This window comes from Mobula hypostoma, chromosome 2 (assembly GCF_963921235.1).
Source record: "Mobula hypostoma chromosome 2, sMobHyp1.1, whole genome shotgun sequence".
In the NCBI taxonomy this organism is placed as follows: domain Eukaryota; kingdom Metazoa; phylum Chordata; class Chondrichthyes; order Myliobatiformes; family Myliobatidae; genus Mobula; species Mobula hypostoma.
In genome coordinates this window covers 26,727,421-26,745,814 of record NC_086098.1, presented here as the reverse complement: position 1 = coordinate 26,745,814, position 18,394 = coordinate 26,727,421, and the positions used below count along the sequence as shown (strand labels likewise).

The window sequence follows — 18,394 nt, the reverse complement described above, 5'->3', positions numbered from 1 at the left end:
TTTATCTTGATGGCAAAATAAGACTAGGTGATATACTTTTCAAAACTAAACAGACAACTCCTTATGGAGAAGGGGTTCGCCAAGGCAGAAACTACACAAGAATGGTTATTATAAATCAGGAATATTTGCTGGTTAAAGAAATAAATTGGCTTTGTGATTATCTCAGCAGGTCAAGCAGTCTCTGTGGAAGAAAGAAGTATAAGTCAACATTTCTGGTTGTGACACTGCATCAGGACTGTGCAAAAACAGAAAAGGTTGCTAGTATATTGCAGCACTTAGGGCATGCGAGAGTGTTCATTATGTGATACATGGAACCAGATGTGAAGGTAGCTGGAACCAGGTGAAGAGAGGGAAATGGGACAAAGACTGGCTGGTGATAGATAGAACCAGTTCAGTGTTTGGTCTCTTTGTAGTAACGTCAAGGCCAAACACAAATTAGAAGACCATCTACAGGAAAGGTGTAAATAAGTCTGAAAGAGTAGAAAAAATTTACAAAGATGTTGCCGAGTCTGGAGTATCTGAGATTTCAGGAAAGACTGAATAGGTTAGGATTTTATTCGTTGGCACATAGAGGATAGAGAGGAGATTTGAAAGAAGTATACAAAATTATAAGGGGTAAAGATAGGGTAAATGCAAGCAGGCCTTTTACCACTGAGTTTGGATGGGACAAGAGACCATGGGTAAAGAGTGAAAGGTGAGAAGTTTAAACGGAACATGAAGGAACCCAAAGGGTCGTGAGAGTGTGGAATAAACTGCCAGCACAAGTGGTGCATGCAAGCTCAATTTCAACAGTTAAGAGAAGTTTGGATAGGCACATGGATGGTAGGGGTATGGAGGCTATGGTTCTGATGAAGGTTGATGGGAGTAGGCTGTTTAAATGGTTCAGCGATGACTAGATGAGCCATATGACTATCTCATATTCCGCTTGGGCAGTGGACAGCCCAATGACGTGAACACTGAATTTTCCAATTTCAGCTAATCCACACTCACTGTGCACTCCTCCCAATCATTCATCCACTTAATCTTCTCCCTATCACCTTCATCCCCCCATCCCTTCATGGTGTTCATTGCGTGCCCAGCTCCAAGAATCCCAATCTTGAATTAATTTAGGGACCTGGTCTCCAGAGGTCTCTGGAGCAGGGAATTCTAAGGCTTCCTGGCCCTCAACGAAGAAATTGCTCTCTAGTTGTCTAACTGGAGAATCTAGAATCTTGTCCCTCATTCTAAATTGCATGCATCCGCCCTGTTAAGCGGCTCTCAAAATCTCCTGCATTTCAAAAAGATCACCTCTCATTTTTAATGAGTGCAGGCTCACATCTGCTCAGGTTTTCATCATAGGACAACCCACTCATCCCAACAATCAGCCTAATGACCATCTCTGAACTGCCTCCAATGCAAGTGTAATTCTTCTATACATGGTGCTACAGCTATATAGTAATGTAACTGTAGTCTGACCTACAACTATAGCAAGACTGAGCTAGTTTTATGCACGTCCCCTTTGGAATAACAACTAGCATTCCATTCCTGCAGGTTAACTTAGTGATTTATATTCAAGAGTTCTCTGTACATCAGCATTCTGTAGTCCCAATCCATCCCACAATATTCTGCTTTTCTATTCTTCCAACCAAAATGGATAATCTCATATTTTCCACTATTCTGTTTTACCTGTCACATTTCTGTCCACCTACCTCACCAATTTATTTCCCTTTGTAGGCCCTTAGCTTCTTCCTCACAATTTCAAAGGCAAGGAAGTGCCTTGAAATGTATTCCCTTTTGTAAAACAGCTGATTTAGGTACAAGTTACAATAAACGTCAGTGGAATTGGAATATCATTGTCACATGCACTGGGGTACAGTGAGAAGCTCCTCTCGTATACTGTTCTGTAGATCAATTCGTTACACATTGTGTTGTACACAGTAAAACAATATCAGAATGCAGAATAAAGTCTAAAGCTACAGAGAAAGTGCAATGCTGCTAGACAATCAGATGCAAAATCATAGCAAGGTAGTTTGTGAGGTCACGATCCATCTTATCATACTCATTGTGATAATGACCAATACTTTTTTTTACTGGTTCAGTGTTGGAAAATTTTTAGAATATAGTCAAGACAGAAGAACTCACTTGCAACAACTGAGGCAGGGGTTATAAGAATGGTGCCAACTCTGAGGTTGCATCAAAGCCCTACATAATTCTGACTTGGATATATATCACACTATTCCTTCATCACTGGGATGATATCCTCAAAAAAAAAAATCACAAATACATCTTCAGGTCAAGATAAAGAGAAAACAAAGCAAAGGAAGTATATGCACAATCACAACTGGTTAGGCTCTTCCTGTAGTGGTAGCCATCCACGGTTAATTCCTGATTGTCTTCCTCCTCCTCCTCTTCCTATCCCATGGCTTATGGCAGGTTGTTTTCCAGCAGTATACAACATACATGACTCTCTATTTTCTGAACATTATAGGACACTTGGCAGTGTCTGGTTTAGACATTTCTTTCTCAGACGTAAACCGCCAAGGAAGCAACAAGTTGCACTGATTATTGTTACTTGGCCATGGGATTACATAAAACTGATTTAGCACAGCATTCTGTTTTATTCTCTGTAAAATCAATCAGCTTTTTGAATTCCTGCTCTGCCAATTCAACCTAAGAAATGTATTTGCAAGCAATTAGATTGTACAAAGGGATATGAGATGAATGGCTATTTGATCTGTTATGATGGGGTTATAAAGGCTGCATTACTGTCTGGTATGGGGGAGAGGGGAGCACTACTGCACAGGACTGAAAGAAACTACAGAAAGTTGTACAATTAGTCAGCTCCATCATGGTACTAGCTTCCGTAGTATCCAAGACATCTTCAGGGAGCAGTGCCTTACAAAGGTAGTAACTCATAAGGCGGTATTCATTATTAAGGACCCCCCATCACCCAGGACATGCCCTCTTTTCATTGTTACCATCAGGAAGGAGGTACAGGAGCCTGAAGGCACAGGCTTAACGATTCAGGAACAGGTTCTTCACCTCTGCCATACTGGACACTGAACCCATGAACACTACCTCACTTATTTAACTTCTGTCTGGCACTATTTTAATCTATTCATTATACATATACTTACTATAATTGATTTACTTATTCTTTTACTTTCTATATTATCATGTAACACATTGAACTGCAGCTGCTAAGTTAACAAATTTCATGACACATGCCGGTGATAATAAACCTGATTCTGATAATGGAGGCCAGGAAAATGGAAGATAGCTACTCTGTTCTTTTAGAAGAGTTATTTACAGATATATCATTCAACCAAAGCACATTGTCACCAACAGGTCAGTCTGGAATACATGTACAAATTTTGCACTAAACTAAACCACAATCTTCTGATGAAGAGGCAAGGATGGCACAGCTGACCGAGCAAATGCCTAAAATTAGACAAACACAAATCTGCAGCAATGATTAGAGACTCTAGTGGATCACAATAACACCCTTTCATGGCTTTGATGGATTCCAACTGACAGAGGGAGAAGGCTTTAATCAAATTTATTGTAAAGGTCTGAAATTAATGTGTATGGAGGTTTCAATCTAGTTCTCAGTGGGTGTTAGCTTACAATGCAAAACCACTCATAATTCAACCCAAACTTATTCCAAGAAATTTCCAGAATGCTTGGTGCAAAGAATGAAAAATTTGAACTGCTGCAAGATAAAACCAAAGCACATTCTTTAAGATAAATAAAGACAGCTTTATTCCATTTATTGCCTTGGGCTCAGCATTATCCAGACTTAATATCAGATGCAATGCTATGACATCTAACATTCATGAGTTTTGGCTAATTCAAATAATAATCCCAATTATGAAAAATTCAATACAATTCTTAAAGCTTGCTTCATTAATTCCAAATGAAAATGAAAACATTGGATTGCATCTACACAATTCCCCAAAGAGAGCAGGACCAATAAATATGGTAGCTAAAATGGCAATTAAGGAACTTTTCTTTGTTGTATGAAGAATAAGTCATAAAGAGCCAACTAAAACACTAGCTGTACAGCCAGCCTGAGTGCTGCGTTCACTTCTGGTTACCACCTTTAGAGGGAAATAAGGCACCAGCAAGGTGCAGAAAAGATTTATGTAGATAATGAACAATTGCAGGGGAGAGAGACTGAAAATGAAATAACTGCAGATGTTGGAAATCTGAAGTAAAAACAGTACATTCCAGAAACTTCTACCAGTTGAGACAAATTCTGTGGAAAGAGAATCAATCGGAACTTCATTGTCCTTTTATCCCAACTGGGAAAAATTAGAGATAAACAGGTTTTAAAGTTGCAGAGGAAGTAAAGAGGTTATAAAATAAATAAGAGAAGGTATGTCAAAGAGTGGAAGGGTGAAGAAATTAAACAACAAAAGTAAATGGTGAAGAGGAAGAGAATAATTATCCAAAATTACCAGAGTAACAGCAGGAATATCAAAAATGTGAAATAAAAATATTATAGAGAACTCAATATTTTGCTTAAAATTACTGAACATCTAATTTTTCAAAAATAGTTTTGAAACATTTTTACAATTAATATCTACTTTCTTTAAACTTGGGGAATTTACTTGATGACATAGTTATCCTATTACAAGCAGTGAAAATTTAGATATATATTCTTTCCGGTTTAGAAGTGTGATGGCCAGCAGCCAGCACTCTATAGACAGTGCTGTTTGCTTGCACAGCTATCCCTACATTAAGAACTGGTTCTTGTTTATGACAATAAGCTGAGCAAGGAATATTGGTTGGGAGTTTAACTTACTCAAAAACATCTTTGACACCTGTAAGGGTCAGCTGCCCTGTTAGAGAGCTGAGTTTGGTGAAAAAGGCCCTGGGACAGTGAATATCCATCAGAGGAATGAGAGTTGATCCTATTGAAAGATTCAAGATCCTGAGTAGGCATAACACAATAGATGTTGGGATATTGGGAAATAAAGTTAATGTTTCAGGTCAAGGATCCTTCTTCAAAACTGGGAGAGACAGAAAACATGCTGGAATTAAGCTGCAGAAAGGGTGGAGGGGCATGGTTAGTATGATGGTATGAGGACCACTTTTTCCATTGTGGCTTCTCATAGAACCTCTTTGGCTTCTTCCCTTCTTACAATCCAGTTAAATCAATGAATCATTCGTACTGCCAACACAGTGGAGCTCGCAGTACGATCAATTCTATATTGACCAAATCTAGTCTGAGCAACTTCTTTACAGGTTATAAGGGTGATCCTGTACTACCAATACGTTAATTTAATATGGGAGCCCATTCCCACTCTGACCTCCTTTGTTCATTCCTTATTGTTGGGGCAGCGTGGCAGTGTAGCGGTTAACACAACATATTATAGAGCCAGCGATCATTAGTTGGGTTTGTTACGAGAGTACACATAAAATTAAGATGTTTGCTGGCCTGGGCTAGCATCAGTGGCATCAGCAGTTGGTCTGCCACCTGCCCTCAGGGGAAGGAGAGATAAGGAACAATGGAGCAGCGTCTGGAGATGTGTAATGAAGGGATGTGGGAGAGAGAGCTGTCTGGAGTGGCTCCCCCCTTTGAACCCTGAACTGTTTGAAGTGATGGACAGGCGATACCCCAGCAGGGGGATAAAAAGGGACAGGTTCGCTAAGACAGGCACACACGCCACCCGAGGTAACGAGACCCTGGAAGCGGTGCGCCTCTCACGAGTGGGTGAGAAGTGCCAGACAACGACAAGGGTGGAAAGGTACGATCAGCGGGAACCCGGTGTGTGTCCGCCCTTGCCTGGGTGCCGGGTTCACTGCAGAGGATCGACCGCATCTGGAGGAGGGGTCACAGTCGGTGACCTCAGGTGACATCACCAAGGACCCGCCCAAAAGCTGTTTGTGAGCCATCTCGCTGGTCTGTGAGTGAAGCAGTGTTCTGAATGATCAGTTGTTCCTGTTCTCTCTGTCTCTTCCCCCACCTTGTCCATCGCCATGGCAACGATTACTGCGAACTGAACTTTGAGTCATTTTGAAATTTGGTCATTTACCCCTAGACAACGATAGAGCTTGATTGATGCTGTTATCTTAATTCTGTGCACATGTGTGGTTATCATTGTTGAACTGTTGCATTTATTATCCTTTCGATTACTGTGTTGCTCGTTTCTTTAATAAAACTTTCTTAGTTCTAGTACTCCAGACTCCAACTGAGTGATCCATTTCTGCTGGTTTGGCAACCCAGTTACGGGGTACGTAACAGGTTCAACTCCGGCCGCTGTCTACAAGGAGTTTGTATATTCCACCCACATTATAACAGCGTACAGGTTACCGTTAATGTGTTATGAGCATACTATGCTCGTGTTGGTGCCAGAAGTATGGCAGCACTTGCAGCTGCCTCCAGCACATTTGGACTAAGTTGATCATTGACTCAAATGATGCATTTCACCATTAAGTTTTGATTAGCTCAATTAGACAGCTTGGTTTAATTTACATTTGACAAAAAAAAAAGCTAAATCTTTATTGGAGCTTTATTAGGTTTAATTGAAGCCTGATAAACCTAAGAAAGAAAATCTCTTGTTCCCATTGGTAACTGACATTCAACAACTTCAGATAACAAGCCTTTTCACTTTGTACAGTTCCGATGAAAGATCATCAGTTTATAACAGAATTAGATCTTCCCTTCAAGATATTTCCTGTGACCTCTCTTATTCCAGATCTTCTTCAGTTTTATATCTTACATTTCCAACATTCCCCCCCACTAACCTTCCTCATCTGTCCCCATTCATCTCAGAAGTGACCATATGTGATTAACAAACCTTTGACATATTAAATGGAACTATTTGAACCATTTGATATCAGAGAATGTATACAATATACAACCTGAAATACTTAGTCTTCACAGACATCTACAAAAAAGAACCCCAAAAGAATGGACAACAGAAAAATGTCAGAACCCAAAGCCCTCTCCCACCCCCACCGTGCAAGCAGCAGCAAGGCAAACCCCACCCCCTTCAGAAAAAAAAGCGTGAGCCCCCACCACCCACCAAATAATAGCAAAGCACCCAAAGTGAGAGCATGACCTGCGGTAACAAAAACTATTGTTTACCCGGGCTCTCTCTAGCTCACTAACAAGGTACAGAGAGATGTCACCCATTTCACAGCAAAAGGGGAGACCAACAGTCACTGTTATGATGTTACTACCTGCCGCGTTGCTTTTTATTCCAAGATTTTCCGACTTAAAGATCAGCAGCAAGGAGAAATAGAAACAGAGACAGAGACCTCTGTCCACACATCCACTGCAGCAAAGTCCTGATGTTCCTTTTCCTGTGATGCATCAGTTGGCAGCACTGGCCTGGAATCAATCATCCACAGTGCCACGCAGGGCTGCAGCCCAAAGTACTCCATGCCACGCCTGGAGAACGTCGGGAAATGGCCGGTCGGTTGGTGAGCTCCAGAAACAAGAACGCATTGCCATGAGAAAAGAACGCACCGATTTGAGTGCCATTGCTTATCGTCATTCTGTCGTCGGAGGGACGTCACTAAACTGGAAAAGGTGACAAAGATTTACAAGGATGTTAACAGGAGAGGAGAGGTTGAATTACAAGGAGGGGCTGGATAGGCCAGGACTTGTTTGTCCACCTGGAATGTAGGAGACTGAGTGTTGACCTTGTAGATGTTCAGAAAATCACAAGGGACTTCGATGAAGGTGAATTGTCACGGTCTTTACCCCAGGATAAGATAGTCCAAAGCTAGTGGGCATGGGCTTGAAGTGAGAGGAGAAGTACTTAAAAGGAATCCAAGAGGGAAGTCCCCTCTCCCACACATACACACCCACGTACGGGTGAGGATGTGCAATAAACTGCCAGAGTAATTGGTATGGGCAGGCATAATTTAAAAGACATCTGGACAAGTACATGGACAGGTAAGGTTTAGAGGGATATGGGCTAAACACTGACAAACAGTACTAGCTCAGTTAGGCAGCCTGGTTGGGCCACAGGACCTTGGTTCTACTATTGACTCCAGCACCTCTCTCAGCTGGCACAACTCAACCTCCATTCTACCCGAGGTCTGCTCTCTCCGCTCTTCACTCTTTTCTGCAACTTAAAATATGCATATTTGCATTTTATTTGTAGGTAGAGCACAGTAACGACGAGCCCACACCACCCAATTACACCCATGTGACCAATTGAACTACTGTCCTGCATGCCTTTGGAATATGGAAAGAAACCAGAGCACCTGAAGAAAACTCACCCGGTCATGAGGTGAACATACAAACTCCTTAAATACAGCGGCAGGAATTCAATGCGGGTTGCTGGGCTGGCAATAGTGTTACACTAACCATTACACTATCAGCTCTATATTTTCCATGTGCTGATGAAAAGATATCAACCCAAAATGTTAATCGTGCTTGTACTTGAGTTGCCAAAAATTCAAAGTTTATTGTTTCATTTAATATTTCTAGTTTACTTTCCTATTTTTCAACAATCATAAAATAAGGATAAAAATGTTTTACCATAGGTGCCTCTAAGAAGAATATCAGAAGACTCAGTGGAAAAGAATGAATTTTGGGTACGTCACTGACTCGGAGAAGAAGTTGCTAGTGTTCAGTCCCAATGCACAGGTTTCTATCCCTTTCAATCTCACTCAATTCATCCCTTTAAGAGAGACACCTGAAATGCATTTTGGGCTCCTCAGAGTTCAGCCCACGAATGGAAGCAATCACGGCTTCCAATTGAGCCATGCCATCTCACAAAGAATCTAATACTTTCTAAATTGAGGCGCTTAAATTGAAAAAGCTTCAACACATCAAGAACTTCGAGAAAACTGGCTGTTTTACAGCATACTTCCCTCAAAAGTAGCTCTGAAGCAATATTTGATCACCAGAGACTGCAGTGTTTGAATTATAAGGATAAGTTGGATAGGCTAAGAACTTTTTTTCCTTGTGAGTGTAGGAAGCTGAGGAGTGACCTTGGTAAATGTTCATAAAATCATGACGACCATAGATAGAGTGGCCATAGATCACCAGTCATTTCCCCAGGGGAGGGGAGAACCAGACTAGTGGGCATAAGTTTAAAACGAGAGGAGAAGCATTAAAAGGGACCCAAGAGGAAAGTTTTCGCCATTAAACAGACAAATGATGGGTGTAAGAAACAAGTGAACATCTCTGAAGCAGTTTTTTCTTTTATTGTTATATTTACCTGACAATGCAAGTGTCACCATTCATTAGATTTTTCAGAAATGGCAAGCCTCTGGCACGTACAGCCCTTGGAGAAAAAGATGCTATCCCATTCCAGAAAAGACTTTGACTCTTCTAGTATTGCAAAAATGACAATCTTCTCTATACTTGGCCTCAGCTAAAATCTCAATGACAGCACTGTCGGGATATGTTCTGCTTTATAATACTGTATTAATCTCTATTTCCAAGTAATGAATGAAAGGCAGAAAGTAATTCACTGAAGTATATAGTACATTTAGAGTTATTGATCAAAGGCAAATTTCTAGGCAAGTACTTTTCCTGCTTTTGTCAGGCACCAAAGGAACTCAGAAACCGAGTCTTCTTGGCTGCTGTTTCTCTAGGTTTGGGTCCAACCCATTAACTTTACATTGAGAACTAGCCCCGAATCAAGTAGTGCACAACCTTATTATCAGGGACCTGATTGACAATCTGACTCACTTTACTGAAACATACATGAGCAAATACTGATATTCTTCATTCCATTTATAAATTACACCAATACTATGTTTATTAACAGTATGTTTTCTTTTCAGATTGCTATCAAATTGCAAAAGGTCGCCTCATTTAAAATGGAGGGAATTATGAGTGTGTTAAGAGTACAATTCACCTGAAGTGGTTTTATAGCTTTCAGTCAGCCATGAATTTTCACTCTTGGGATTTCAGCAGCCAGCACTGATACTAAAATATTCACTGCTTTACAAGTTAAATTAAATTTTAATTATTTAAACAATACAAATTTACTATCGTAAAAATGTAAATTATGGTAGGGCCGTACAATGACAAGTGTTGCAAATTATACAATTCCTGGAAATTAAACATATTTTTTCAATTTCCTTACTACACTGATTTTCAATCACATTGTCCTTACAAAGTGAAGACAGTGCCAAGTTTTCCATTTAGTAGGCAGATGTCTAAATCCGACTGTGAAAGCTTAACAATATGTATTCAGTTTTAGAAATCTGGAAATAATTGTTTAAACAAGCTAGATCGATTTTGAAATTTTAAATTATTCATCATCAAGGAGAGAAAATCACTATATTTACCTCATCTGAGTTGCATGTATTCCAATCTCAGACTAATTTGATTTATCTGTAATCATTTCCTTATGTGGCATGGAAGCCCCTCAGTGAACTCCCATTTAAGCAAAAATTCCACTTAAAATTAACTTTATTCTGATCTAATTTGCTCCAGCCCCTGTTGAGACCTAACATCATGAATGGCCGTGATGCTTCATTCCAAGATGAGCTCAACACCTTTCATGCACGCTTTGAAAGGGAGAATAAAACTACACCTGTGCGAATCCCTGCAGCATCCACTGACCCTGTGTGGTCTGGACCTGGAGCCACCATATTTGCTTTGCACAACAGGACTACAGCAGATAACATCATACTAGCCTTGGATTACCTGAAATTTGCTGATGACACACTATTGTTGGCAGAATTTCAGTTGGTGATGAGGTGGTGTAAAGGAGTGCGATAGATCAGCTGGTTGAGTTGTGTTGCATTCAACGTCAGAAATACCATGGAAATGCTCGTGGACTTCAGGGATCAGCAGTGGAAAAGATGAGAAGTTTCACGTTCCTGGGAGTCAACATCTCCGAAGATCTATCCTGGCCCCAACATATTGATGCAAATACAAAGGTGGCATGACAGTATTTCATCAGGAGTTTGAGGAGACTTGGTGGGTCACCAAAAACTCGCACAAGTTTCTACAGATGTACTATGGAGAGCATTCTAACTGGTGGCATCATCAGCTGGTATCGAAGAACCACTGCAGAGGATTGGGAAAAAGCTGCAGAAAGTTGCACATTCAGCCAGCTTTATCATGGGCAATAGTCACCCACAGCATGGAAGACATCTTCAAAAGACGATGCCTCAAAAATGCAGCATCTATCATTAAGGACCACGATCACCCAAGGCATGCTCTCTTCTAATTACTATCATCGGCAGAAGGAGGTACATGAGCCTGAAGAGATACACTCAACAATTTAGGAACAACCTCCCCACCGCCCTCAGATTTCTGAATGGACATGAACCCACATACACAACCTCACTATTTTTCTTTTTTTGCTCTATTTTGCATATATATATATACACACACACAGTATATTTTTCTTATTGTAATCCATCATTTTTAAAATTATGCATTGCTCCAGAAAACAATATATTTCATGATATATGCCTCTGATACTAAACTTAATTCTGATTCCAGCCATGACTTCAAATGCTAAAATACTTCAATTCTCTTGTTATTTCCTTAAGGTTCTCCTTAAAGTGTATGTCTTTGAGAAAAACTTAAATCAGTATATCAGGTATTTCTTCAGGTAGTTTGGTACCAAATATTGTTTGGTAATATACCTGTCAAATATATAGAATTTTACTATATGAAAGCACTGTCTAATAGTCTCTTGGCCACATACAAGTCATTTATTAAACAATTAGATTTTACAAAGTTAAATGTAAGGATCTCTCAATAGATTACATAACAGGGCTAATCTCCTCCCATATTTGTAATTTTAATATTTTTAATACTTGTTTTCAAGATTTGGCCATTATTTGCATAATCGTAATTTACTGCCCATACCAAATTGCTCTTGAAAATGTTGTGAAGAGCCATCTACTTGAATCACTACATCCTTACTGGTGAAGCTGTTCCCAGAGTGCTTTCGGAACCAGTGATATATTCCAAGTCAGACTGGTATGAACCTTGGCAGGGGTATTCCCAGTCACATGATGCTCTTCTTAGTAAAATTGCGATCGAGAATCTCTCGAAGGGAAGGCCCCAAATCCTCGGCTTTGCCTATTGCCTGTTGCCTGGGCCGGGGTCGAAGCGCTCGGCAGAGATGGTGCTCAGTGTCGGAGGGCTGGTCGGAGGCTCGAAGTTTTCGGACGGACTCAAGAGTCGGCTGTGGTCGGGTGCTTCCAGGATGCTGCATCGGCAAGTTTGCGGCGCTGGAAGCTCATGGCAGGGAGAGTTTTTCTTCCTTCTACCATCTGCGTGAGATGATGGGACTTTCGAGAGACTTTGAGACTTTTTTTTACCGTGCCCATGGTCTGTTCTTTATCAAATTACGGTATTGCTTTGCACTGTTGTAACTATATGTTATAATTATGTGGTTTTTGTCAGTTTTTCAGTCTTGGTTTGTCTTGTGTTTCTGTGATATCATTCTGGAGGAACATTGTACCATTTCTTAATGCATGCATTACTAAATGACAATAAAGGAGGACTGCGCGTCCTCATAATCTAAAAAAAATTAATGGTGGTTGTGGGATTGGGAACTGCCTTCAGATTAGGCTAGGCAAGCAACAGCAGTAGCTTTTGTAGATGGTACACACTGTTCACCAGTGTGGAAAAGAAGGAAGTGTTAGGTGGCAGATGGATACCAACAATGTGATTGCTTTGCTGTAGATGGCGTTGAGCTTCACGTGAATTATTGGAGCTGCACTCATCTGGAGAGCTGGAATGCCTGTGCTTTAAATCATGCATTCCTGCCTTAGGCCCTTCATTTGGTGGAAAGGCCTTGTGGTTATCCTCAACCCAACTTTTGATGGTAAATACCAACAGATCAGGGACATCTGCTTATGCACTGAAAAAATCAACATTGCCCAAACATCTCTATCCATGATCAGCACACGTCTTTCAATCTGTTCTGGAAGAGGTTAGCAGGAGATTGGGCTTTAGCCAGTTGTCAATGTTGTTAGGTCAGTTTAAGGCACGTTTTCCCTAGTAGCTTACCACAGAAAGGACACTGGGACAATTTGGGCCAACATAATAGGCATTCCACGTCCAGAAGAGGTAAATTTGGTATGATATCCAGAAAGTGTGAAGACTGGTCCAAGAGTATGAGAAGAGTGTTTTACAAACTTCTTCATTTGCACTAAATGTTTGTGCACAACAAACAACTACGCATTTGCAAACTTCTGTGGTCACTCATTATCTATTAAAACTTCAGTGCTGATCTCAGATTCCTGTTCAGAGCTAAAAACGCAGACAGAGAATCTCACACTTCTCAAATCTCACACAGGCCAAAGGATTTGCTTAATGGCTAAACTTCTGCAAGTTACCATTTAAACTGGACAAATTAATCTCTGCATTGGCGCAGACACAATTCCAACATGAGCTGATCACATCAATGAAAACATTCTCACCCAACTTGTAATAGCAAATTATATTCTTTTAAAACTTCCTTATGTTCAATTTAACCTAGAAGCAATCATGAAAAGACTGGAAAGAGACTAGGACCCTGTAATAGATATTTTATAGAGGGAGTGTCATTAAAGCTATTGATTTTGTGCAGTGCAATAGCATGCAAATTGGTAAGAAGCAAGATTATTGATAATAAATGTTGTAATTTCAGGAATGGAATCAAGTAATTAATTGCAACCTTCAAGATTTTAAACTTCAATTCTCAAATTCAATTTTAGGTCTGTAAATAAACTTCACTACTCTATATTCTCAGATACAAATTACCTTAATAAACATACAACAAAATGTTTGGATTATTTTTCTATCTTCATCTCTCTCCAACATCTCAATGTCAACATCTAAATTATCTCAATAATTTAATACAAGTTAAATTCAAGAAATCAACATTCTGTTTGATAAATGTTTCCGTTTCATATGTACAGTATTCAAATACAAGGCACAATACATCAACAGTACGTTATTGCAGTCCTAAAGCTTTTATGGCATTTTATGATTACCTCTTAAGCTTTAGCTTAGGAATGTATTTCCCATAGACATAAAAAATGCTCACTTAAATTAGGACTCCCCGTGACTTTAATGCAGTATATCGCACATCAACAGTCTAAACGTCGGTGGGCGCATCTCAAAAGTCTTCAGAAATCTATTAATACCGGCAATGAGTATTTACTAATTTCACTGTCACTTTTCACTCACCTCTCTGTTGACCATGGCTGCAATACCAGCACAACAGCGTGGTCACTGCAAACAAAAGCGAAGCAAAGGTTTTCATCCTGAGGAACTTTTTAATTCTTCTCCTACTTCATTCCCAGCGCTGTCGCTCACTTCAGCTGCAAACTTTCTTCCCGCTGCTCGGCACTGACCGGAGTCCGCGCTGCCGTCCCGAGCTCTCACGCTCTCCGCACGAGGAGGTGGAATAGGGAGATCACGCGCCCCCTGGCATCCAACCCCCAACACAAACACGCTGCTCCGCTCACGCAGCGCGGATTTATCACCAAGTCCGGACACCTGGCCAGAAAAAAACGTGCGTTAGAGTAGCATGCATTTTACAATCGATTGCATTTCATGTTTCCATGTACATTAATGCCGAATTATGTGTTTTTTAAATTGATTTCCACAGAGAATTCACTTTGTAATACTCTGCAGGAACTCAAACGATGTATTCAGCATCCCGTAAACATTGGTGAACAAACTCCCACTCCTCGGCCTAAATACACCACTGTACAAGTGGGTGATGGACTGCCGAACAGACCATAACCTCTCCCCCGTCATCCGCAGCACCCCCGGGCTGCGTGCTGAGCGCTCCGGTGCACACCCTCCTCACACGCGGCTGCACAGCCCAACATCTGAGTGATTACATTGTCAAGTTCTTTAATGACACGATAATGATCACCAGCAACCAGGAGACAGCTCACGGAGAGGAGGTGGAAAAAGTGGGGGCCTGGTGCCAAGCAAATAACCTCTTCCTCAAAGTCAACAAGACAAAGGAGATGGTAAACACAAAATGCTCTGCAGATGCTGGGGTCAAAGCAACGCGCACAAAACACTGGAAGAACTCAGCAGGTCGGGCAGCATCTGTGGAACCGAACAGTCAATGTTTTGGGCCGAGACCCTTTATTGCCTTCAGGAGAACTCGCAGCACTCACACCCCTCTTTATTTGGCGGCATAGCAGTGGAAGCTGTAGCAGTTTCAGACTCCCATGCGTGCATATCTTGCACCCTGAACATGTTGTACACAATCAAGAAAGCTCTGCAAGACGTCTACTTTCTGAGGAGGCTGAAGAGAGATGGACTATGCCAGACATCCCACCCTGCAAAAACTCATTTCAGGGAGCTAGCACCATCAATTTCCGGGAGAGGTGGGATGTCTGCAATAGAGTAGCTCCTGAACAGCTAGCCAGCTAGTTTAAATAACGTTAGCTATGCTAATGAATGAATGACACCTGTTAAACTCACCTCAACATATCTTTTACAGTCTTAACCCACCATGGGCAATAGAAAAATCACTGTTGCAAACAGCGCAGCGAGCAACACTGCCATTATTTTTGACCCCTATTAAGCAAGGGTACACTTTAGGGTAGTCTGGGGTGAAGTACATTTCACATTTTCTTTTTTTGGAACACTCTGCCATGGCGCGCTCTCTCTCGCACGTGCTCTCTCGTGGTCGCTCGCGTTTTCTCTTGCTTTCTCTCTCTTGCTCTCAAAAAAATTGATTTCCATGACATTGTATATAATTTGCGGGCATCAGGGAGCCACTATTAATATGCGGGAGACTCCTGGAGCTTCTGGGAGAGGTGGGATGTCTGCTATGCACAGCCATACCCAGGTCATTCTGCAGTTGCACAGTAGAGAGCATTGTAACGAGCTGTGTCACTGTATAGAACAGAAAGTGCACTGTGGCAGGCAGGAAGGCTCTACACATGTAGTCAAAAATCCCCAATGAATCACTGGCTCCAGCCTACCCACCATCAAGGACATCTATACAGAAAGGCCCTGAAAAAGGGCCAGTAACATCATGAAGGGTTCTACCCTCCCTGCTCATGGACTGCTTGTCCCTCTCCTATCAGGGAGAGGCTAAATGGCACCCACACCAGGATCACCAAACTCAAAAACAGTTGCTTTCCCCAAGCAGTGAGGCTGATCAACACCTCCATCCACTAGCTCACCCCTCTAACCTCAACCACCACTACTTTATCATTTCCTGTCAGTCACCTTATGTACAGACACTCCTGTGCCTAGCCTCACTTTATGGACATGCAATCAATGTATATAAGTTATCTTACATATTTATTGTGCTTTTTATCATTATTGTTCTGTTGTTTATCTTATTGTGATATTTTTTGTTCTGCATTGCATCCTGAGTAACAATTACTTAATTCTCCTTCAGACATGTGTACAGGAATTGGCATCAAATGATCTTAGTAATCTGGTTAAAATAAACTATCCCTCCCTTGCGCTCTATGCAATGTAAAACTTACTTGTTATTTTTTTCTTTTATTCTCACGGTGCCTTTTACCCGAAACATTTACAAAGTTTTTCCTTCCCACAGATGCTGCATGACTGCTAAGTGTTTGGAGCATTTTTTTGTTCTTATTTCAGATTTCCAGCCAAAAGCTTGTTTGTTTATTATTTACTATACTGTAACAGTACACAGATTCTCATTGAAAAGCACACAATGATCAGGGAATTTTTTTGGCAAATTTGTAGAAAGAGGAAGGCAGGATATTGAAGGCTGACAGCAGGGAATTGGACAAAAAGTTAAACAAGAAGTCCTGCCGAAGGGTCTCAGCCCATTTGGCGACTGCTACTGCTTTCTCCAGCATTTTGTATGTGTTACACGGGATTTTTAGTATCTGCAGAATCTCTTGTGTTTAAGTTAAATAAAGGCAGACTTGTGAGTCCTGAACAATGTGAGGAAATTTGTGTGTGTACATACACCCTGTGGCCTCTTTATTTGGTACACCTGTACACTTGCTAGTTAATGTGAATTTCTAATCAGCCAATCATGTGACAGCAACTCAATGCATGAAAGCATGCAGACATGGTCAAGAAGTTCACTTACTGTTCATACCAAACGGAAAAGAAATGCGATCTGTGCGACTTTGATCGTGAAATTATTGTTGGTGCCAGACAGGGTGGTATGATTATCTCAGAAACTGCAGATGTTCACATACAATGTTCTCTGGAGTTTACTGAGAATGGTGAGATGAACAAAAAAAAAACATCCAGTGAATGGCAGTTCTGTGATCAAAAATGCCTTGTTATTGAGAGAGGTCAGAGGAGATTCGCCAGTATTGGTTCAAACAGACAGGAAGGCGACAGCAACTCAAATAACCATGCATTTGGGGGGGGGGGTCAATGTTCTTGTTGCTTTTTGTGTGGGGGGATGGTTGATGATCACATTGCTATTTTTTGTGCAGGAGTTGGGTTTGCTGTTTCTCTTTGAACTGACTTCCATGGTTTTCCTTGTTTCGTGGCTATCTGGAGAAGACGAATCTCAGAGTTGTATATGGCATACATACTTTGATTGTAAATGAACCTGTTAACCACCTGTTAGAGGAGCATCTCTGAATGCATAACCTATCAAACCTTGAAGTGGGTGGACTAAAGCAGCAGAAGTTCATGAACATACACTCAGTACCCACTTCAATACAAGGGGTACTGAATAAAGTGGTCACTGAATGGAATTGGCAATGGTAATTTTTATTTTCTGGAAACAAATGTGAAGCAATTTTCTTCCATAAACTGGGTACAATGTTCCCTCTTTGATTTTAGAATCACTGAGTCATAGAGAGATGCACCACACAAAGAAGCTCTTCAATGCATCAAGGTTGCCATCCATCAAGTACCGGGCCTTCTATTAATCCTACCCAATCCCATTTTCTTCTTCCAACATTCCCAGCAATCCTCCCTGAGATTCTACTGCCCACCTATATACTAGGGGCAATTTACAGTGACCAAATAACTTGATGACTTGCACACTTCTTTTTGACAAAAAAAATGCCCACACAGCAAGAGATTCTTCAGATGCTGAAAATCTTGAGCAAAACATACAAAATGCTGGAGGAGCTCAGCAGGATCTATGACAGGAAATAAACAGTCAATTTTTCTGGCCAAGACCCTTCACCTGACGTGCTAAATGGAACCACTGTGCTACCCATTTTAAGCCAGAACTGAGCCAGAGAATCTTTAGTACAACTCAAAAACACCTCCACCCTGATGGCCCCCTTCTCTCTTTTTCCAGTCCCCATTCTGGCTCTCCTCTTACCCCTTCGCTTTTCCTTACCAGCCCATCACCACCCTCTGATGCTCCTCCTCCTTCCCTGTCTCCCATGGTTCCCTGTCCTCTCCTATGAGATTCCTTCTTCTTCAGCCCCTTACCTCTTAACCTATCCTCTCCCAGCTTCTTACTTCATCCCTCCCATCTCACCTGCCCACCTACCTTCACCGTCACCTGGTTTCACCTATCGCCTGGCAGCTTGTACT

General features: G+C 41.2%; 1 protein-coding gene across 3 annotated transcripts in view; it reads right to left on the bottom strand.

Moving 5' to 3' along the window:
* lama2 (laminin, alpha 2) overlaps positions 1 to 14,485 on the bottom strand; it is a 398,231-nt gene extending 383,746 nt beyond the window's left edge. For 2 of the 3 annotated variants that reach the window (XM_063034525.1, XM_063034534.1), the window contains exon 1: positions 14,105 to 14,479. In XM_063034525.1, the coding sequence (XP_062890595.1) occupies positions 14,105 to 14,180 (76 nt within the window). In that variant the 5' untranslated portion in view covers positions 14,181 to 14,479. Of the gene's footprint in view, positions 1 to 14,104 lie in introns of all 3 variants that reach the window. The other variant, XM_063034544.1, reaches the window with a different exon arrangement.
* Positions 14,486 to 18,394: the final 3,909 nt, after the last annotated feature.